Here is a 23403-nt window from a genome sequence, read left to right on the forward strand (position 1 = left end):
ATAAAATTAACTATATTTGTAGCTTTTCTTGCTATCGTTATGTTCTCACATATTTTTATTATTAGGGCTTAATTCTAAGTAAAGCTTTAAAGGCCCAAAAGGAAGCAGAAGACGAGAGCTGCCAGATAGCTCTTGGGAATATTCGGTCAAAGGTCATTTCACTAAGGAATGGAGCTCTCTAGAAGGATAAGATATTGTTTTCCTTAGTGGACAGGCTGAAAACCAGCGAGGCCAAACTTAGTGAACAAGCCAAAGCTCATAAGGCCGAAGTTGAAGATTTGAAGAAGAAGCTTGCGGAAATGAATGAAAAGTTTGAAGTTGCAAATGTGAAGCACGAGATAAGCGAAATTTAAAGATTAAGGGTTCAAAAGAATGTTGAAGAGCTTCGCGACTCCAAAGAAAGATTCTACGAGATATCCTTGAAATGTGCCAAAACGCTAAAATAGTTTTACAAAGGTAGGAGCCTATTCTTTCGAGCAAAAATTCATTCGCGGTGACTCCGATGGTGTCGTCTAGTGGATCAACGGAGAGGTCAAAGCCTTTGACAAAATCTTAAGTGGTCGAGGAGACTTCTGCGCATTTGTTGGCGCACGAGGGGTCGCAGCGACCTTAGAAAAAGCTGGTTGTGAGCATGTTAAGGCTGCAGCTCAGTCGAAATTTGTTTTCTCGGTGGAAGACACTAAGGACCCTTCGGCTAAAGCCTCTACGTTGGGCGGTAGATTCTACTCCGATGTGTGGATGAAGGGTGGTCGTGAGATGGCTGATGAAGCAATTAGAAAAAATGAAAAAGAATCTCACGACGCTCAAGAAGAAGCTAAGCGGGTCAAAGAAGCTGCTGAGCGCGCAAGGCTTATAGGTATTTTTACTGAGATTTAGCTTCGGAGTTTGTTTTTAGCTTCGGAATTAACCAACATATTCTTTATTGTAGCTGAACTTTCACCACCGCCGGAGCCGTATAATCCCGAAGCTGACCTTGCCACGAAGGAAACATTAGACATAATAAGAATTGCTAATGAAGCTGTTGACGAAGCCGTCGACAAACTACTAAATGAAGATGCTGAAAAAGTGCTAAAGGAAGATTAAATTTTTGTATATTTGAAAGTGTAATGCTTGTGCATGGCTGTCAACTTTTGTAAGAAACAAACATCAAGTATTTGCATGTATATTAATGTAATATATTTCTTTGTGATGCATGAAACCTTCGTACGTACCATTTTTAGCCTTTGGCGAAAAAACACCTTCCCTTCTTTTTCATGTGTCGCAAAGAAAAAGATTCCCATTATGCCATTGCTTACGAAAATTTACTTCGTGTAGGAGTAAATATCTGCCGAAGGCATGACTTGTGTTGTAGTATTTCTTTTCATAATTCGATCAGTTCTTTCAAAAGAGCAACTTTCCTTTGTTGCCCCACACTTTTTCGGTGATGCAAAATGATGTATGATGCGATGATATGCGGTATGATATGATATGATGGTATGATGCGGAATGTTGTTTGCGCCGAAAGTAAGAAAGCACACAGATATAGACCCAGACTCTGCATCCCCTTGGGAACGACTTTGGAGTCTCTTCACCTTTTTATTAGGTGGTATTTTAGCTCTGCATCCCCTTAGGAACAATTTTGGAGCTAAGCTCTGCATCCCCTTAGGAATGACTTTGGAGCTTCTTCACCTTTAATTTAGGTGATTTTTAAGCTCTGCATCCCCTTAGGAACGACTTTGGAGCTTCTTCACCTTTATTTTAGGTGGTATCTTAGCTCTGCAATCCCTTAGAAATGACTTTGGAGCTTTGGAACTTACTCTGCACTCCATTAGGAACGACTTTGGAGCTTCGAAACTTACTCTGCGCTCCTTTAGGAACGACTTTGGAGCTTCAGAATTTGTTTTGTCACACTTGATGGTGTAACCACAGGTCTATTACATCGAGCTGAAGGTTAAACCTTCCTGTATTGTCTTTTCTGAAGGAAACATAAACACAAAAGATGATAAATAAAACAAATCAGGGCTTTCTTTTGGCCAATGCATTGTGTCATCTTCAGTAGATATGCCTGGACTCGGGCACAGTACTGTTAACTGTGCAAGCTTCAGACTGCTCCCGGAGGTCATGTTGTTGCTGAGACCGAGGGTGCCCTTCTGGTTGCTAATCATGACTTGGGGCAGGCGCCAGTGGTGGGGGTGGTGGTAATTGAGCCCAGGAAGCTTGAGAGTGACTTGCTGAAGCAGCAGAAGTCGTAGGCTGTTGATTGCCTACGTATTCCGGGATATATGGAGAGTAGCACAAAGCAATATGGAGGACCTGCTTCAGCTGATTCTGTCGTGCCTCGGCTTCAACAATTTCCTTTTGCTTTTGGATCGTGACCTGGCACGTCCTCGTTGTGTGACCCTTGTCCATGCCACAAAAAAGGCAGAACAATTTCCTGGGATGATTACCGTACCTTCCTCCACTGAAGCTTCTCCCTCCTCTGCCTTTCGGAGCTGGTGGTCTGTAAAAAGTTTGCTGCATGCCCGAAGACTGTGAGCTGTGATGACTGCTCTGAGCATTGTTGGCCATTTCGTCGTTGGCATTGGGATTGTGGATTGTCCTGATATGCATGGGATGAAGTCTTCCTCCGAAGCCCCTAGTCATTTCAGAATACCTATATGCTTCCTCCCTTCTTTAGCGAAAATCATTATCAGCCCGAATGTACTCATCCATCTTCTGAAGGAGTTTCTCCAAGGTCTGTGGTGGCTTCCTTGCAAAATATTGGGGTGTGGGTCCTGGCCGAAGCCCCTTGATCATGGCCTCAATAACAATCTCATTGGGCACTATAGGCGCTTGAGCTCTCAAACGCAGGAACCTTCGGACGTATGCCTGTAGGTACTCCTCATGATCTTGCATGCATTGAAACAGGGCCTGAGCAATGACTGGCTTCGTCTGAAAGCCCTGGAAGCTGGTGACTAGCATGTCCTTCAGCTTCTGCCACGACGTAATTGTCCCTGACCGAAGAGAGGAATACCATGTTTGAGCCACGCTTCTGACTGCCATGACGAAGGACTTCACCATGACAGCAGCGTTGCCCCCATACGAGGATATTGTTGCCTCGTAGCTCATCAGAAACTGCTTTGGATCCGAATGCCCATCATACATGGGTAACTGAGGTGGTTTGTAGGATGGTGGCCACAGGGTAGCCTGCAATTCTACCGCCAGAGGAGAAGCATCATCGAAAGTAAAGTTATCATGATGAAAGTCGTTGTACCATTCATCTTAGTTGATTGGGCTTTCTTGACGAAGCTCCCTGTATTGGGGCCTTCGGTCTTGGTCATCTTGAGTGAGATGACGCATCTCCTCAGCTGCTTTGTCAATCTTCTTCTGAAGGTTGGCCAACCGAAGCATTTTTCCATTTTCCTCTGTACTTGTTGGTGGATTGCTTCTAAATCTCTGATCTCCTGGTCAAGCTGCTCCTCATGAAGCGTTGGGCTGGTGGCCTTTCTCTTTTGGCTCCTAGCCTCTCGCAAGGAGAGTGCGTCTTGATTTGTGTCGAGTGGCTGCAAGGCAGCCCCTGACCCCGTTGCCTTTTTTGGCGGCATGACAAAGGTGAATACTTGCCGAAGGTTGTGGAAGTGAGTTCACCGGAGGTGGGTGCCAATGTTGGTCACTTGTTCTCAAATGCTGTGAATCAAGAATAAGGCAACACAATCGTTAAAGATTAAGGACCTTCGTCTTTCGAAGCATTATCTCCACATGGGTGTAATGCTCATTAGACGAAGGTCAAGAGGGACATACTTTCATTATTCAATACGTGAATAAGAATGCGAAAGGATAAAAATGATAACTGCATCTCATTAATTCATTTATATTTGCATTCCATAAAACATAAATGAATATTAATAGATTCCATATTACATTGATACCTTTGGCTTGATCGAAGGTGAGGATGCGGGAGAGCGATTACAATCCAGCGTGAACAGTATGGTGTTACTGTTCATGTATTTATAGGCATGGGATGCAGCCCGAGTAAAAGTACATTTATGTCCTTGTCATCTGTCCAAAATTATAATACGAAACATTAAGGACTAAATAGTCTTTATCCTTTTTTGGTCACTGTTGTATTTGGTCTTCGTCATCAACCCGAGCCGAAGTCCCTTGACTATAGCTTCGTCGCCCATTTTTGTCATCTTCGGGTTACACCTCTACTCTTGTCATAGAAGAAGATCTCTATTCCGAAACTGAAGCCTCCTCCCTCCTGCAATAATCTATGTCATCCTGAAGAAATATGGTTAGTTACGTTTTTAGGACCTTCGGAGGAGGAAGGCCCCCAACAGGGAACTTTCAAGGAACCATACCTTTTTGATTCCTTCTCATAAGGATTTGCAATATGCCTAGACTCAAGCCCAAAAAAGTGTTTTTCTCATTTCTACAAACTTTTTGACTTGATTGCTTCAATTTGCTTTTTAAACACATGTGTTCATGCTCACACGAAGAGTGTTAGTTCATAGTGGTGTGTTGAGCAGTTAATCACAAAAACACTTAGAAATGACCTAAGGGCACATTTCCCTTTCACTTATCTCTGTTCATCTTAGATCTCAGGATTCATCGGTTTAATCTTATTCAACGCTTCCATTACGATTTTTATAGTAGATTCGAGATTTTATTCAAGTTTACAGTTAAACCGGGGTAGTACGGTTTAACCGGCCTCTCATTGCGGTTGAATCGTCCTTGCCGGTTGAACTGGTTGTTCTCACAAAAGTTCGAAGTTTTTGTTGGAATTTCCGTGTGTAGCCTATTCACCCCTCTAGGCTACTTTCACTCTTCAGTTATTCATCGTGCAATTTGAGAAATTATCAGTAAGCACAATAATTGTTAGTGCAAAAAAAAAACAATTACTAATGAACCATTTTAGTATTTTATTACTTCATATGTGAAAAAATATTTGTTAATTACTGACGAAACATTTAGTAAGTATTGATGTTGTGATCTTTTCGTCACTAATCGCTCAATTCCTGTAATTATCATCAAGCACAATATAATTGTTAGTGCAAAACAAACATTACTGACAGAACATTCAGTAATTTATCACTTCAGTAGTGAAGAAATGTTCAGTAATTACTGACGAAACATTTCGTTATTAGTGACATATCTGTATAACCATTGCACGTGATGAAAAGTTCAATTATTACCGACGAAACGATCAGTAATTACGGATAGAACGTTTAGTTAATACTGACGAATCTGAATAACCATCATGCACGACGAAAGGTTCGATTATTACCAACAAAACATTCAGTTATCACTAGCGAATCTAAATAACCATCACGCGCGGGTCTTAGGGGCAAGGCTGATTCGTGGTGAAGCTTCACCCTAGTGACAAATAGCGCTAATTATTAATTTCTTCAATTTCTAATGGCATACGTTCAATCCCAGTGCAATATAAAAATCAATTAATAAATATGTTAGTTTGTGTATTGTTTAAACATTGTAGATATATAGGACCGAGTTTAGAGAGCATTACTAAAGATGAAGAAGATATATATGACGAAATCTTTTGGAGGGTAGTGTAAAGGACATAAAATATTTTTCTTTAGAGATATAAAATTTATAGGACGTTGTTGAAGAGAGTCTAAAGCCCCGTTTGAAACCTATAGAACTAATAGTTAGCTATTAAAAGATAGTTGTTAGGTTCAAACACCATCACTTAATATTGCAACTAATTGTTAGTTATCTCATATCTAACCATTAATTCATTAGCTGACTCAAGCTAACTAATAATTTATTAGTTGATTAATTATTAGATGATTAACTATTCGTCAAGATACGTGTGTTAATTTTTTTTTACATTTTGACTTCTTATCGAGGATAGAGATGGCAATGGGTACCCGCGACCCGATACCCGATGGGTATTTACTCCATTAGGGTATGTATGTGGGCTAAATATTCTACCCGTGGGTCTGTTATTGGGCAAAAATCTTCACCCAATGGGTAAACGGGTATTAGAACGTTCTGCCTTCACCCATACCCGCTAACCCGTGGGTATAAAATACCCAATATAAACTTATCCGAATCATGAACTTGGACTTTAGTCATCCAACTTTTTTACGATTTAACAACAATTTAATGACCATGTAATGGAACATGTAATGTGCTATGTAGTACTATCATAGTGTTACTACTTTATCCAATTATCTTTGGTGTGTTGAATGGATGGTTAAATGATGCTAGAAAATTTTGTAATGGTATTTATATGGATATACTTGACATTTGTATAGTATAATATTTTGATAGTTGTTTAATTTTTGTGGGTATGGGTGACCCGATAGGTGACCCATACCCACATGGGTATGGGTATGGGGGTAAATCCATACCCGCCAGTGTATATGGGTAACCCGGTGGGGTTATTTTTGTGTTGTGGGTATAGGTATGGGGTACTAATACCCGGTGGGTATTTACCCATTGCCATCTCTAATCGAGGACACGCATTCTACGCGCCCGCGACAATCGGAGAGCAATGCTGCGTGCTGCGAGCCCGCCTCGTAACGACCTTCGCGGCACGATAACTGCACGATGTCAACCGACGGGGCGTGCGAACCGTCGGATCCGTCCACCCGGAGCGACCTGAGTCGTCGTCCGATGGGTCAACCCCCCAAAAGTGAAAAAAAATTTGGTGCAGCACTGCTGCAAACCAGAGTGGTTTGCAGCCTCTCACAAAAAGGTGGATGGACCCTACCTGCAGATCCACCAGATAACATTTTTGTTGCTACGGGTGGGGTCTATCCTCTTTTTTGTGAGGAGCTGCAAACACTTTAGTTTGCAGCAGTGCTGCACCAAATTTTTTTCCCTACCCCGTTTGGCTTACGGTGCACACCATCCCGCAGCGCACACACGTAGACTTTGCTTCCACGCCTAGCAGTAGTCGCCTACAGCTACAGCTTGAGGCAGCTGCCCATCGGCCGCAGAAGGGATGGCTGGACGAGAGATGCGGCTATTGGAGCGGCGACGTGCGGGCGATGATGGAGGAGAAATGCCGAGCTGTTCGAGCACTGACGGAAACACCAGCAGCGCTAATGCGAGCACGAGCTCGAGCACCACTGCTAGCAGCGGCGTGCGGCGGAGCGGTGGCGCAGCGGAGGGGCGGGAGACCAGCTCCAGGTCGGCGGGCACCATCAATCTAAGTCAGGAGTACAGGCTCGCGATCCACACCCCGTCCTACCAAGAGATCTGGGATAAGATCCACATAGACGGGGACGGGGACGAACAACGGGAAGGGGGCTTCGGCGGCAACGGTGAAGATGAGGAAGGAGAAGAGGGGGAGGACAGGGTCACCCTGGCCGGCGTGCTCCGTCCGGAGGACGAGGTGGTGGACCGCGCTCTTGCAGACGCGCCCGATACGGAGCTCACCCGCCTCGTCAAGAACTACTTCAGCAGCACGAACCAAGCGTCGGTGCTCTGCCTCTCACTCCGTCGGGCGCTCCGCCGGGCGCGGTCGCTGTACGGGCCCATCACGGACCTCCTCGCGCTCATCCCGCAGTCGCCGCAGCTCGCCACGCCACACTGCGACTGTGCGTTCGACGCCTTCCTCCTGTTCGACCAAATGCCCAATCCGTTCCCGGCGCCCGCGGCCGGGTTCCAGTGCATGCAACGAAGTTTCTCTGGGCTCAAGAACCACCTCGATCTTCGTCTCCTCAGTGTCCGGCGCAGGCGCCGTTGGCTCCGCTGTGCCAAGCGCGGATCAGGTATCTGCCTTATTGCCTGCGCCACCGGCGCTGCCGTCGCAGGCCTCGTGGTTGCGACACACGCCATTACCGCGCTGCTGGCGATGGCCCCTGCTTGTGCTGCATCCAATTCTTGCTGCTGTCCACTGGCTGCTTCGATGAAACGCCTGCAGAGGCACATGGACCGGCTCGACGCGACTGCTAGGGGCACCTACGTCTTGAATAATGATGTCGCTACAATTGAACGGCTGGTGGGTAGGCTCCATGCCACTGTGGAGAGCGACAAGATGCTTGTCCGCCTTGGGCTGGAGCGCGGGAGGGGGCAACACCACACCATAGAAGAGGTGGTAAGGCAGCTCAGGAAGAACCACCCCAGCCTGCAACGGCAGCTTGCTGACCTTGCCGAGCACATTTGCCTCTACTTTGCTGCTGTCAACCGTGCCAGGTTACTCCTTGTGCACCACCTGAATGCGCAATCTGATGCTGAAAGTGAGTCTCCATTGTCATGACCTCATTAGCCCCAAACAATCTGACACTGGGTGCCATGATCATGAGTTTCAGTTAAAACAATTAGCTGTATCTTGAAATTCTTGTCTCGAGACCTCATCTATCGTGCCAAGTGATGCACAAATTTCTTGCTTTAATAGTTTAGACATTTTTATAGTTCAATATATTTGATCTTCTGTACTTTCAGAATTATTACTGTAGCGATGTAACAATGCTATGTTTCTGAATAAACACGAAGTCTTAACATTTTAAGAACTGAATATTTGGACAATTGCTTCCATATGTTATCATGGCAGTTAAGTTGCAACTTGCAAGCAATGTGTTGCTTCTGCTATTCAGAGTTGCCTCGAATACTCAATCAGTCAATCTTTGCACCACCTATTAAATCTGCATGGAGGTTTTGAAACTTGAAAGCATCATCTTATTTGCAGTATTTTAGTGCTCTATTATAACAGATTATCTGGCTTGCAGTATTAATATTGGGTGCCAAGTTTAGTATGGAAATTCCAAGCTTCTTAGTTGATTAAGGATAATGCTTGGAAATTTGTTCTAGGTTCAACCTATAAAGGTTTTTCAGTGATTAATTTGGTTGAACTGAAAACATCCTCTTGCTTGCAGTGTTGATAGTGGATGTTTATTATTTGTCAATCTTCACTTATAAACTTTCCTTTTGCACCCTCAGTTTCTTTTTGTCGTTTTTTTATTTTCTTTCTTTCTACCAGGCACTTGGTTCTATGCTTTGCAACTGGATAGAATTCATACCATTTTTGTGCATTTATAGATAGATCAGTTTATGTTTGTTACGTTTAGACCGCTGTAAGGCATCCCTTGTACTCCGGTCTATTTTGGACCTTGTTTCTTTCTCTTTTTAATATAATGATACGCAGCTCTCCTGCGTGTTCGAGAAAAAAACTATTTTTATACATTCTCATGGATTTTACCTACAAGGAATGTTCCTGGAAATATTACTGTACAATCTACATTCAGTATGACTCTTGGAACATTTGGCTAGTTGCAGATTATTGTTACACGATGCTAGTAGTTGTCATTCTATGTAAATCTTTGGAAATTCAATGATAATCTATTGCTAAGGTGAATTTTTTGCAATTATCTCCACATTGAGCAGAGAAGCAGGGTGGCTTATGTTTCTTGTGTTTCAAACATTGCTAGTATGACGATTCATAGGATTCTTTCGGTGGACTAGTAAGGGGAAAACCATGCAGTTGCAACTTAGAATCTACAGAGTAGGTTCATAGGGTTATGGTCTTATTGGAACTGACAGCTCGGTTTGAATTTAACTAGCACACAACTTTGCATTTAGACAGTTCCATTTGAATGAGTTTTGATCCCCACTGCTACACTTGATATCCGTTTTCCAATTCGCAAATATAGATATGCGGTTCGACGCTTCGTTAGTTGTAGTTAGATACTTCCAAATATTAGAGGCAACACTGTTTGCTATTTTCGATATTGTTTCGACATTTGTGTTGTCCCGTGGTGTCATCCTTCTCTTGCAACCAGCCCGGCTATATTGAATTCTCTAGTTTACCCGTTTACACAGTTGATGTCTTTAACATAATTCGGCAAATCATGATATATCGATACCCCCTTGATATTGTAATGCTACCTCCGTTCTCGAATATTTAACATCCCTAGTTCACTTTTAAACTAAAATATGATAAATAAAAAAAACAGAGGGAGTACTATGCTACCATAGTGTATGCAGTATGCTCCATAATCTTGCAGCGAGAATCATAACTTGAAATTTGGAACAAATCATCCTGTTCTTTCAGTTGTTGATACTCTGTTGAGGTTCAGCTGGATGCATTCCAATCATTCCATGCAATGCACTTATATATTTCAGGTTTGTAGCACCGAGGAACTGGCATACCCTTGCCCTACTGTAGAGAAAATATGGTTGTCTGTTCCATTGCTTTGTTCTCCTTTGCCGCAGCATCCATTTCTGCTGTTGACTGTTTATCTGTGTCTGTTTGCCACACAGCCACAGCACCAATGCACCATGGTCCATGGTTGGCGGTTACTAGTTGCTACGTAGCTGAAATTTTGTCTTAGTCTTTATTTTGTTTTACTAGGGTCTCTTGTTATAAGTCAGGATTTTTTATGTTAAACCAAGTTTTAAGGAAAATATATTAGCAACTACGGTACCGAATAAATACACTATTTCATGATGGAGTTAGTGAAACTAATTAGGCGCCGTTTGGTTCACGAAATGTAACATAAATGGCAATAGTAATAATTTACGCTCGAGTACCAACGGTATTAGATTTGAATAGGCCGGTATCAATTTCTAGTGTAGTATCTAATTACGATTAATTTAAATAAATATGTGAACCAAATGACACCTTAATGTTATATATTCTTCGTGTACTTTTTATAAGTTTGGTCAAATTTAGAAAAGATTGTCTCACGATAAAACTAAAAAAATCTATATTTTGAATCATAACTTTTTGTCAAACTAATGTTTTGTTTTAATAATTATAGTTATCTTTTACTTACTAAAGTGTACATGGAGAAAGGTTATAACGAAAACCAAACTATTGATAAGACGATCTAGAAGGTTTGGTTTTCTCTACTACTTTAAAACACCGGTTTTGTATATCGTATGTCACGTGCGAATCACGTAGATTTGTCCCTCTCCTCGCTTCTCACCTATCGATAGACCTAATAAATTGTTACATCACAGATAGATCATGAAAAACCACCCAAGTCCAACACGCCAGTAAGCCACAAACATCATATCACTCCCATATAGTACCACCTAACTAGGTGAAGGGGAACAGGCAATCGAGCAAGCTATAAAAAAGTGGTTAGACTCATTTTCAGCTCATACTTTTTTTGTATTTTGGCAAAGATAAAGTGTATTTTGGCAAAGTATACTAGTATAATGCTTGCATCGGTTCTTTCAGATTACTTTTGATCCACAACGGATTCCCTTAAGACGAAAGCCATCCATTTTCTACGCGCTTTGTACTCTAGGCCTTGTGTGTTTGGTAAATGTACATAACCTGTACATTTCTACATGTTATAACCTTGTTGCAAAATAAAATTTTGTAGAACGGTTATACTCCCTCCCTTCTTTTTTTATTTGTCGCAATGGGAACATATAACCCATCTCCCCTTCCTGAAGTACCCAGCGACCATGGAGTTCCATGAGACGTTGCCCGCCTCGTCGAACACAATCCTCCCCGAGTGGCAATCCAGGATCCTGCATTAGAAGTTGATGAGCGTGTTCACCGTGAAGAGGTCCACGCCCAGCCCTCTCTCCTCACGGCCTCGGCGTGAACCAGCAGTCCAGCGCGGCCACAGGCCTTGAGGACAATGAGGAACATTATAACTATCCAGTAGTACATAATCAGAACATCGTCCTGAACTTCCACCTTCTCCCAGAACAAAGCTTGCTACTGTACATTTTCGAGAAGGAAGCGAAAGGAAACATGATGCATCTGCCGTCAGATATATGTCCAAACAATGTACTGCTTTCACATAGGACACTGCATACGTTTCAATTTATTATCTGATGAAATCTCCCTAGAGGCCTAGCCATCTGACACAGAAATATGTTAACTGTGCCCTTGAGAAGAAAATGTGCAAGGCGAACTTTTATTGGAATACTAGACTGGAGTGAAACCCAAGCTGCTCATAGCTGGACAGTGCACCCACTTCCTTCTGCTCCATTAGTTCCGCTCTCAGACGACATGTCACAGTTCGGTCCAGCAGCAACGCTGCCAGCCACATTTTGTTCGCTGCTTTTGCTCCTAGAAACTGCAAGTCCACTCTGTCCACCGCTCCTGTTGCCTGCGCATCGGCTAGCAGGCCCCCCAGAGTTCCTCTTACGGTCTTACCTAGAATCTCTAGCTTTTTGGCCATGTGCTTTTTGCCTCCAACGTGAGCGCTGAAATTGAACTCGGTGACACAGTCGACCTTGTAGATTTTGTAGTAGAAGGATGGCACCACGTTTGGTCTGGGACACTGCAGAATCTACGACGGAAGATGTGGAACTTTCACCTTTTTCTTTGTCGGGTACCAGTTTTGGGGCTGCTTCTATCCAGTTACACAGCTGAAACTTGATTGTTGTGGAGGCACACTGGTCTCGACAACTAGTTTTCTCTTGATCGCATCAGGTACTGGTCCTGCACTGAAATCCTAAAAATTGAAATTATTTATTAATCACAACAAACGAGAAATTGGTAATTTATCTAAGCATGAAGAATCGTACAAACAAACATAGAAATGTATAGTGAAAGTTGCCTAGAGGGGGGTGGATAGGCGGAAACTGAAATTTACAACTTTAAACACACTACAAGCTGGGGTTAGCGTTAGAACAAATGTCAAGTCCGGGAGAGAGCGGAAAAACAAATCAACCAAGAAATAAAGCGGATGGACACGATGATTTGTTTTACCGAGGTTCGGTTCTAAAGAACCTAGTCCCCGTTGAGGTGGTCACAAAGACCGAGTCTCTTTCAACCCTTTCCCTCTCTCAAACGGTCCCTTAGACCGAGTGAGCTTTCTTCCTTGATTTCCCGGGTCACTTAGACCCCGCAAGGACCACCACACGATTGGTGTCTCTTGCTTCGCTTACAAGAATTTGAGAATAAGAATGAGAGAAAGAAGAAAGCCAACCAAGCAACAAGAGCAACGAAAAAACACAAGAACGATCCTCTCACAAGTCCTAAAGCACTAGAATTGAATTAGGGACTTTGATTAAATCGGTGGCTTTGATTTGTGTCTTGGAGTGTTGTACTTTGCTCTTGTATTGAATGAGGAGTGCTGAATGCTTGGATAGTTGGAGTGGAGGTGGTTGAGGGGTATTTATAGCCCTCAACCACCAAACAATCGTTGGGGAGGGGCTGCTGTCGATGGGCGCACCGGACGCTGTCCGGTGCGCCAGCCATGTCACCCAACCGTCAGGGTTCAGGCGCAGACGACCGTTGGAGCTTTGTCTTCTAGTGGCACCGGACTATTCACTGTCCGGTGCGCTTCTGACGGCTGCTTTGACTTCTGCGCACACTATCCGTGCACTGTAGCGTTCGCAGGTGTCCGTTGCAGTCGACCGTTGCGCTGGTAGCCGTTGCTCCGCTGGTGCACCGGACAGTTCGGTGGCACACCGGACAGTCCGGTGAATTATAGCGGAGCGTGACCTGAGAAACTGAAAGGGAAATGTGCCCTTGGGCCATTTCTAAGTATTTCGGTGATTGAGTGCCAACACAAGTGCTTAATTGTGAATCTATGCCCATGGATGAACAAAGTGCAAATCAAGAGCAAAGGTATGTTTCTAAGTCTTAGTACATTGGTTTTGTGTACTAATATACTTGTCTAAGTATCAGAAACAGAAAGAAGAAGAAAAGAGAAGAGTTGGCTGTGTACAGCCAAGAGGCTGTTTCGGTCTGGGGCACCGGACTGTCCGGTGGTGCACCGGACAGTGTCCGGTGCGCCAGGCTGCCTCAAGCGAAGTGGTCGCTCTCGGGAATTTGCCGACGGCGTACGGCTAAAATTCACCGGACTGTCCGGTGTGCACCGGACTGTCCGGTGTGCACCGGACTGTCCGGTGTGCACCGGACTGTCCGGTGAGCCAACGGTCGGCCGGGCCAACGGTCGGCCGCGTGATCCGCGCGGGACACGTGGCCGAGCCAACGGCTAGAAGGGGGCACCGGACTGTCCGGTGTGCACCGGACATGTCCGGTGCGCCAACGGCTCCAAGTCTGCCAACGGTCGGCTTCGCTATTTAAGGAAGGAAATCGGGCACCGGACAGTGTCCGGTGTGCACCGGACTGTCCGGTGCACCCGACGACAGAAGGCAAGAAGGGCCTTCCAGATTTGCTCTCAACGGCTCCTAGCTGCCTTGGGGCTATAAAAGGGACCCTAGGCGCATGGAGGAGGACACCAAGCAACCTTAGAGCATTCTTGATCATCCACACTCAGTCTTTGCGCATTCGTTTGTCTTTCTAAGTGATTCGAGCTCCGTTCTAGTGAGAACTTTGAGATAGTCTTTGAGCTTGATTCTTGGCCGTGTGTGTGCGCATTCTTGCTGTGGATTTGTGTGTGTTGCTTCCCTTCCTTACTCCGTGATTCTTTGTGAACATCAAAAGTGTAAGGGCGAGAGGCTCCAAGTTGTGGAGATTCCTCGCGAACGGGATAAGAAAAGAAAAGCATAACACTGTGGTATTCAAGTTGATCATTGGATCACTTGAAAGGAGTTGAGTGCAACTCTCATCCGTTGGGACGCCACAACGTGGAGTAGGCAAGTTTTGTACTTGGCCGAACCACGGGATAAATCACTGTGTCTTCTCTGTGTTGAATTCTTTGTGATTATCGTATTGTGCAAGACCTTCTCTCTAGCCACTTGGCGATTATTGTGCTAACACTTAACAAGTTTGTGGCTATAAGTTTAAGTTTCACAGGATCACCTATTCACCCCCCCCTCTAGGTGCTCTCAATTGGTATCGGAGCCGTTCTCTTCAAGAAAGGGACTAACCGCCCGAAGAGATGGATCCTAAGGGGAAGGGAATCGTGATCAACGACAAGGAGAAGGAGTCCTTCGTCAACGAGCCAAAGGATGACAAGCCTACTGACTCGGGCTCGGGCCACAAGCGCAAAGATGGGAAGAAGAAGAAGACAAGACGCATCAAGGAGATCGTCTACTACGACAGCGATGAGTCTACTTCTTCCCAAAAGGACGACGACAACGACTACAGGAAGACGGTCAATTCGAACTTTTCATTTGATTATTCTCGTATTCCACATAGTTCGAATTCGCATTTGCTTTCCATTCCTCTTGGCAAACCTCCACACTTCGATGGGGAGGACTACGGATTTTGGAGTCACAAAATGCGTAGTCACTTATTCTCTCTCCATCCAAGCATATGGGAGATTGTAGAAAATGGAATGAAATTTGATAGCTCGGATAGCCCTATGCTTATAAATGAACAAATCCATAGAAATGCACAAGCTACTACTGTTCTATTAGCATCTTTGTGCAGGGAAGAATATAATAAGGTGAGCGGCTTGGACAATGCCAAGCAGATATGGGACACCCTCAAGATCTCTCACGAGGGGAACGACATCACCATGCTCACTAAAATGGAGTTGGTGGAGGGCGAGCTTGGACGATTCGCAATGATAAGGGGAGAGGAGCCAACCCAAACTTACAACCGGCTCAAGACCCTTATCAACAAAATAAGGAGCTATGGAAGCACGCGATGGACGGACCACGACGTCGTCCGCCTAATGCTAAGATCCTTTACCGTTCTTGATCCTCATCTCGTAAACAATATTCGTGAGAATCCCAGGTACACGACGATGACGCCCGAGGAGGTACTCGGAAAATTCGTAAGCGGGCGGATGATGATCAAGGAGGCGAGATATGTCGACGACGCCCTAAACGGTCCAATCAATGAGCCTCAACCTCTTGCTCTCAAGGCAACAAGAAGCAAGGAGATGCTACCTAGCAAGGTGGCACAAATTGAGGCGGCCGGACTTAATGATGAAGAGATGGCTCTCATCATCAAGAGATTCAAGACGACGCTAAAAGGTCGCAAGGGGCAGCCAAGCAAGACCAAGACAAAGGGGAAGCGCTCATGCTTCAAATGTGGTAAGCTTGGTCATTTTATTGCTAACTGTCCCGACAATGATAGTGATCAGGAACAAGGGAACAAGAGGGAGAAGAAGAAGAACTATAAGAAGGCAAAGGGCGAGGCGCATCTAGGCAAGGAGTGGGACTCGGATTGCTCCTCTTCAGACTCCGACAATGAAGGACTAGCTGCCACCGCTTTCAACAAGTCATCCCTCTTCCCCAACGAGCATCACACATGCCTTATGGCAAGGGAGAAGAAGGTGAGTACTCGAGACTCCACTTATGCTTCTTCTAGTGATGATGAGTCCAGTGATGATGATGACATAGACTATTCTTGCTTATTCAAAGGCTTAGATAGATCTAAGATAGATAAGATAAATGAACTCATTGATGCCTTGAATGATAAGAATAGGCTATTAGAAAAGCAAGAGGACCTTTTATATGAAGAACATGATAAGTTTGTAGAAGCACAAAAATCACTTGCTTTAGAGATTAAAAGAAATGAAATGCTTTCTTGTGAGTTGTCTACATGTCATGATTCAATTTCTAGTTTAAAAAGCATAAATGATGATTTAAATGCTAAACTAGAAGTAGCAAGTAAATCTAATTCTTGTGTAGAAATTGTTGAAACTTGTAATAGGTGTAAAGATATTGACATTGATGCTTGTAGTGAACACCTAGCTTCAATTTCTAAATTGAATGATGAAGTGGCTAGTCTTAATGCCCAACTTAAGACTAGCAAAAGCGAATTTGATAAATTAAAATTTGCAAGGGATGCCTATACGATTGGTAGACATCCCTCAATTAAGGATGGACTTGGCTACAAAAGGGAAGCCAAGAACTTGACAAGCCATAAGGCTCCCATCTCCGCCAAGGAGAAAGGGAAGGCCCCTATGGCTAGTAGTGTGCAAAAGAACCATGCCTTTATGTACTATGATAGAAGACAACCTAGAAATGCTTATAGGAGTTGTAATGCATATAATGACTTTGATTCTCATGCCATGTTTGCTTCTAGCTCTTCTTATGTGCATGATAGAAATGTTGGTAGGAGAAATGCTGTTCATAATATGCCTAGGAAAAATGTCGTTAATGTTCCTAGGAAAGTAATGAATGAACCTTCTACAATATATCATGCTTTGAATGCTTCCTTTACAATTTGTAGAAAGGATAGAAAGGTGATTGCTAGGAAATTAGGGGCAAAATGCAAGGGTGATAAAACTTGCATTTGGGTCCCTAAGACAATTGTGACTAACCTTGTAGGACCCAACAAGAGTTGGGTACCTAAGTCCCAAGCCTAAATTTGCCTTGCAGGTTTATGCATCCGGGGGTTCAAGCTGGATTATTGACAGCGGATGCACAAACCATATGACGGGGGAGAAGAAGATGTTCACCTCCTACGTCAAGAATAAGGATTCCCAAGATTCAATTATATTCGGTGATGGGAATCAAGGCAAGGTAAAAGGGTTAGGTAAAATTGCAATTTCTAATGAGCACTCCATCTCTAATGTGTTTTTAGTTGAGTCTCTTGGTTACAATTTGCTATCCGTTAGTCAACTATGCAATATGGGATATAACTGTCTTTTTACAAATGTAGATGTGTCTGTCTTTAGAAGAAGTGATGGTTCACTAGCTTTTAAGGGTGTATTAGACGGCAAACTTTACTTAGTTGATTTTGCAAAAGAGGAGGCCGGTCTAGATGCATGCTTAATAGCTAAGACTAGCATGGGTTGGCTGTGGCATCACCGCTTAGCACATGTGGGGATGAAGAACCTTCACAAGCTTCTAAAGGGAGAACACGTGATAGGTTTGACTAACGTGCAATTCGAAAAAGATAGACCTTGTGCAGCTTGTCAAGCAGGCAAACAAGTGGGAGGAGCACATCACAGCAAGAATGTGATGACCACTTCAAGACCTCTGGAGCTGCTGCATATGGACCTCTTCGGACCCGTCGCCTATCTGAGTATAGGAGGAAGTAAGTATGGTCTAGTTATTGTTGATGACTTTTCCCGCTTCACTTGGGTGTTCTTTTTGCAGGATAAGTCTGAAACCCAAGGGACCCTCAAGCGCTTCCTCAGGAGAGCTCAAAATGAGTTTGAGCTCAAAGTGAAGAAGATAAGGAGCGACAACGGGTCTGAGTTCAAGAACTTTCAAGTGGAGGAGTTCCTTGAGGAGGAAGGGATCAAGCACGAGTTCTCCGCTCCCTACACACCACAGCAAAATGGTGTGGTAGAGAGGAAGAACAGGACGCTAATCGATATGGCGAGGACGATGCTTGGAGAATTCAAGACCCCCGAGCGTTTTTGGTCGGAAGCCGTGAACACGGCTTGCCACGCCATCAACAGGGTCTACCTTCATCGCCTCCTCAAGAAGACTTCGTATGAGCTACTAACCGATAACAAACCCAATGTATCTTACTTTCGTGTATTTGGGAGCAGGTGCTACATTCTAGTGAAGAAGGGTAGAAATTCTAAATTTGCTCCCAAAGCTGTAGAAGGGTTTTTGTTAGGTTATGACTCAAATACAAAGGCGTATAGAGTCTTCAACAAATCATCGGGTTTGGTTGAAGTCTCTAGCGACGTTGTATTTGATGAGACTAATGGCTCTCCAAGAGAGCAAGTTGTTGATTGTGATGATGTAGATGAAGAAGATGTTCCGACGGCCGCTATACGAACCATGGTGATTGGAGAAGTGCGGCCACAGGAACAAGATGAACGAGATCAACCTTCTTCCTCAACAACGGTGCATCCCCCACCTCAAGACGATGAACAGGTTCATCAAAAGGAGGCGTGTGATCAAGGGGGAGCACAAGATGATCACGTGATGGAGGAAGAAGCGCAGCCGGCACCTCCAACCCAAGTTCGAGCGGTGATTCAAAGGGATCATCCCGTCGACCAAATTTTGGGTGACATTAGCAAGGGAGTAACTACTCGATCTCGATTAGTTAATTTTTGTGAGCATTACTCCTTTGTCTCTTCTATTGAGCCTTTCAGGGTAGAGGAGGCCTTGCTAGATCCGGATTGGGTATTGGCCATGCAGGAGGAACTCAACAACTTCAAGCGCAATGAAGTTTGGACACTGGTGCCTCGTCCCAAGCTAAATGTTGTGGGAACCAAGTGGGTGTTCCGCAACAAACAGGACGAGCACGGGGTGGTGACGAGGAACAAGGCTCGACTTGTGGCAAAAGGTTATGCCCAAGTCGCAGGTTTGGACTTTGAGGAGACTTTTGCTCCTGTGGCTAGGCTAGAGTCAATTCGCATCTTGCTAGCATATGCCGCTCACCATTCTTTCAGGTTGTACCAAATGGATGTGAAGAGCGCTTTCCTCAACGGGCCGATCAAGGAGGAGGTGTACGTGGAGCAACCCCCTGGCTTCGAGGATGAACGGTACCCCGACCACGTGTGTAAGCTCTCTAAGGCGCTCTATGGACTTAAGCAAGCCCCAAGAGCATGGTATGAATGCCTTAGAGACTTTTTAATTGCTAATGCTTTCACGGTTGGGAAAGCCGATCCAACTCTTTTTACTAAGACATATGATGGTGATTTGTTTGTGTGCCAAATTTATGTCGATGACATAATATTTGGTTCTACTAACCAAAAGTCTTGTGAAGAGTTTAGCAGGGTGATGACGCAGAAATTCGAGATGTCGATGATGGGCGAGTTGAACTACTTCCTTGGGTTCCAAGTGAAGCAACTCAAGGACGGCACCTTCATCTCCCAAACGAAGTACACACAAGATTTGCTAAAGAGGTTTGGGATGAAGGACGCCAAGCCCGCAAAGACGCCGATGGGAACCGATGGACACACCGACCTCAACAAAGGTGGTAAGTCCGTTGATCAAAAAGCATACCGGTCCATGATAGGGTCTTTACTTTATTTATGTGCTAGTAGACCGGATATTATGCTTAGCGTATGCATGTGTGCTAGATTTCAATCCGATCCTAAGGAGTGTCACTTAGTGGCGGTGAAGCGAATTCTTAGATATTTGGTTGCTACGCCTTGCTTCGGGCTCTGGTATCCAAAGGGGTCTACCTTTGACTTGGTTGGATACTCAGATTCCGACTATGCTGGATGTAAGGTCGATAGGAAGAGTACATCGGGGACGTGCCAATTCTTAGGAAGGTCCCTGGTGTCGTGGAACTCTAAGAAACAAACTTCCGTTGCCCTATCCACCGCTGAGGCCGAGTATGTTGCCGCAGGACAGTGTTGCGCGCAACTACTTTGGATGAGGCAAACCCTCCGGGACTTTGGCTACAATCTGAGCAAAGTCCCACTCCTATGTGACAATGAGAGTGCTATCCGCATGGCGGAAAATCCTGTTGAGCACAGCCGCACAAAGCACATAGACATCCGGCATCACTTTTTGAGAGACCACCAGCAAAAGGGAGATATCGAAGTGTTTCATGTTAGCACCGAGAACCAGCTAGCCGATATCTTTACCAAGCCTCTAGATGAGAAGACCTTTTGCAGGTTGCGTAGTGAGCTAAATGTCTTAGATTCGCGGAACTTGGATTGAATTGTAGCATACATGTATTTATGCTTTTGATCATGTTCCTTTTTGCATTTTGTTGCTTATTATGGTGCTCAAGCTGTACAAACACTCCCTGGACCTCACAAGTCCGTTGCAAAGTGATGCACATGTTTAGGGGGAGATGTGTTACAACTTGACCCTTTGAGACTAACCATGTGCTTGAGTTTGATGATTTAGTCTCGAAGGAGGATTGAAAGGGAAAAGGTGGACTTGGACCATGCAAGACTTCCACTGCACTCCGATGAGAGGGTAACTTATTCCAAGTTCATCTCATAAACTCTTATTGCCATTTGATCTTAATTGAAGACTTTGGTGAGGCAATGGGGTTATAGGGCCAAGATTGATCCCGTTTTGGTGCTTGATGCCAAAGGGGGAGAAAATAAAGGCCAAAGCAATAAATGGATCAGCTACCACTTGAGAAACTTTGAAAACAGTAGGATAGAGCTTTTGGTTTGGCAAAACTCTTGCATTGTCTCTTTGCGTTGTCTCTTTTGTCAAAAGTTGGTCTCTTGTGGGGAGAAGTGTTGATTATGGGGAAAAGGGGGAGTTTTTGGAATCTTGAATCAATTGTCTTTGGAAAACCTCTCTTTATGTCTCTACAAGTGGATTTGACTTAGAGATAGGATTTTGTGTTTGATTTGCGAAAACAAACCAAGTGGTGGCAAAGGATGATCCATATATGCCAAAATTGAATCAAAATAAATTTGAGTTTTTATTTGAAGTGATATTGCACTTGTTCTAGTTGCTTTATGTTGTGTTGGCATAAATCACCAAAAAGGGGGAGATTGAAAGGGAAATGTGCCCTTGGGCCATTTCTAAGTATTTCGGTGATTGAGTGCCAACACAAGTGCTTAATTGTGAATCTATGCCCATGGATGAACAAAGTGCAAATCAAGAGCAAAGGTATGTTTCTAAGTCTTAGTACATTGGTTTTGTGTACTAATATACTTGTCTAAGTATCAGAAACAGAAAGAAGAAGAAAAGAGAAGAGTTGGCTGTGTACAGCCAAGAGGCTGTTTCGGTCTGGGGCACCGGACTGTCCGGTGCGCCAGGCTGCCTCAAGCGAAGTGGCCGCTCTCGGGAATTTGCCGACGGCGTACGGCTAAAATTCACCGGACTGTCCGGTGTGCACCGGACTGTCCGGTGAGCCAACGGTCGGCCGGGCCAACGGTCGGCCGCGCGATCCGCGCGGGACACGTGGCCGAGCCAACGGCTAGAAGGGGGCACCGGACTGTCCGGTGTGCACCGGACATGTCCGGTGCGCCAACGGCTCCAAGTCTGCCAACGGTCGGCTTCGCTATTTAAGGAAGGAAATCGGGCACCGGACTGTCCGGTGCACCCGACGACAGAAGGCAAGAAGGGCCTTCCAGATTTGCTCTCAACGGCTCCTAGCTGCCTTGGGGCTATAAAAGGGACCCCTAGGCGCATGGAGGAGGATACCAAGCAACCTTAGAGCATTCTTGATCATCCACACTCAGTCTTTGCGCATTCGTTTGTCTTTCTAAGTGATTCGAGCTCCGTTCTAGTGAGAACTTTGAGATAGTCTTTGAGCTCGATTCTTGGCCGTGTGTGTGCGCATTCTTGCTGTGGATTTGTGTGTGTTGCTTCCCTTCCTTACTCCGTGATTCTTTGTGAACATCAAAAGTGTAAGGGCGAGAGGCTCCAAGTTGTGGAGATTCCTCGCGAACGGGATAAGAAAAGAAAAGCATAACACTGTGGTATTCAAGTTGATCATTGGATCACTTGAGAGGAGTTGAGTGCAACTCTCGTCCGTTGGGACGCCACAACGTGGAGTAGGCAAGTTTTGTACTTGGCCGAACCACGGGATAAATCACCGTGTCTTCTCTGTGTTGAATTCTTTGTGATTATCGTATTGTGCAAGACCTTCTCTCTAGCCACTTGGCGATTATTGTGCTAACACTTAACAAGTTTGTGGCTATAAGTTTAAGTTTCACAGGATCACCTATTCACCCCCCCTCTAGGTGCTCTCAGAAACCCGAAGGTGGCGAGTTTGGAGTTGTACGGTCCTGGTGCACCGGACACTGTCCGGTGGCACACCGGACAGTCCGGTGCGCCAGACTAGGGCACTTTGGGTTTCTTTGCTCCTTTGCTTTTGAACCCTAACTTTGATCTTTTATTGGTTTGTGTTGAACCTTTATGCACCTGTAGAATATACAATCTAGAGTAAACTAGTTAGTCCAATTATTTGTGTTGGACATTCAACCACCAAAATTATTTATAGAAAAAGGTTAAACCCTATTTCCCTTTCAATCTCCCCCTTTTTGGTGATTGATGCCAACACAAACCAAAGCAAATATATAAGTACAGAATTGAACTAGTTTGCATAATGTAAGTGCATAGGTTGCTTGGAATTAAACCAATTTATACTTTCACTAGATATGCATGGATTGCTTTCTTTTTATTTAACATTTTGGACCACGCTTGCACCACTTGTTTTGTTTTTGAAAATTCTTTTGGAAAGTCTTTTCAAAATCTTTATGCAAATAGTCAAAGGTATATGAATAAAATTGCAAGAAGTATTTTCAAGATTTGAAATTTTCTCCCCCTGTTTCAAATGCTTTTCCTTTGACTTAAACAAAACTCCCCTGAATGAAATTCTTCTCTTAGCTTTCAAGAGAGTTTTAATAGATATCAATTGGAAATATATTTAGATGATAGTTTTCAAAATATACCAATCAACATACCAATTTGAAATAAATCAATTAAATTTTTTTGAAAGGTGGTGGTGCGGTCCTTTTGCTTTGGGCTAATGCTTTCTCCCCCTTTGGCATTAATCACCAAAAACAGAGACTTTGTGAGCCCTCTGAAACTTTTTCCCCATTGGTACAAGTAAATAAGAGTGAAGGATTATACCAATTTTGAGTGTGGAGTAACGACGAAGGATAAAAGATACCGGTAGAGTGGAGTGGAAGCCTTGTCTTTGTCGAGTACTTCATTTCCCTTTCAATCTACGACTTAGCATAAAAATATACTTGAAAACACATTAGTCGTAGACATAAAAGAGATATGATCAAAGGTATATAAATGAGCTATGTGTGCAATGTTTCAATCAAAGTTCCGAGAATCAAGTATATT

General features: G+C 44.2%; 1 protein-coding gene and 1 pseudogene across 1 annotated transcript; one reads left to right on the plus strand and one right to left on the minus strand.

The window, feature by feature from the left end:
* The first annotated feature begins 6867 nt into the window (after positions 1-6867).
* LOC100274043 (UPF0496 protein) lies at positions 6868-8439 on the plus strand. The gene has a single exon (NM_001148424.1). It carries the CDS (start codon positions 6932-6934, stop codon positions 8189-8191), a length of 1260 nt encoding a protein of 419 aa, NP_001141896.1. The 5' UTR covers positions 6868-6931; the 3' UTR covers positions 8192-8439.
* Positions 8440-11764: 3325 nt separating this feature from the next.
* Positions 11765-23149, minus strand: LOC103642730 (uncharacterized; annotated as a pseudogene).
* Between the last annotated feature and the right edge of the window lie 254 nt (positions 23150-23403).

This window comes from Zea mays, chromosome 10, assembly GCF_902167145.1.
Source record: "Zea mays cultivar B73 chromosome 10, Zm-B73-REFERENCE-NAM-5.0, whole genome shotgun sequence".
NCBI classification, from domain to species: Eukaryota; Viridiplantae; Streptophyta; class Magnoliopsida; order Poales; family Poaceae; genus Zea; species Zea mays.

Bases quoted from the DNA above. Each gene is read 5' to 3' on its own strand.
- LOC100274043 (NM_001148424.1), top strand. From the start codon at position 6,932: ATGGCTGGACGAGAGATGCGGCTATTGGAGCGGCGACGTGCGGGCGAT.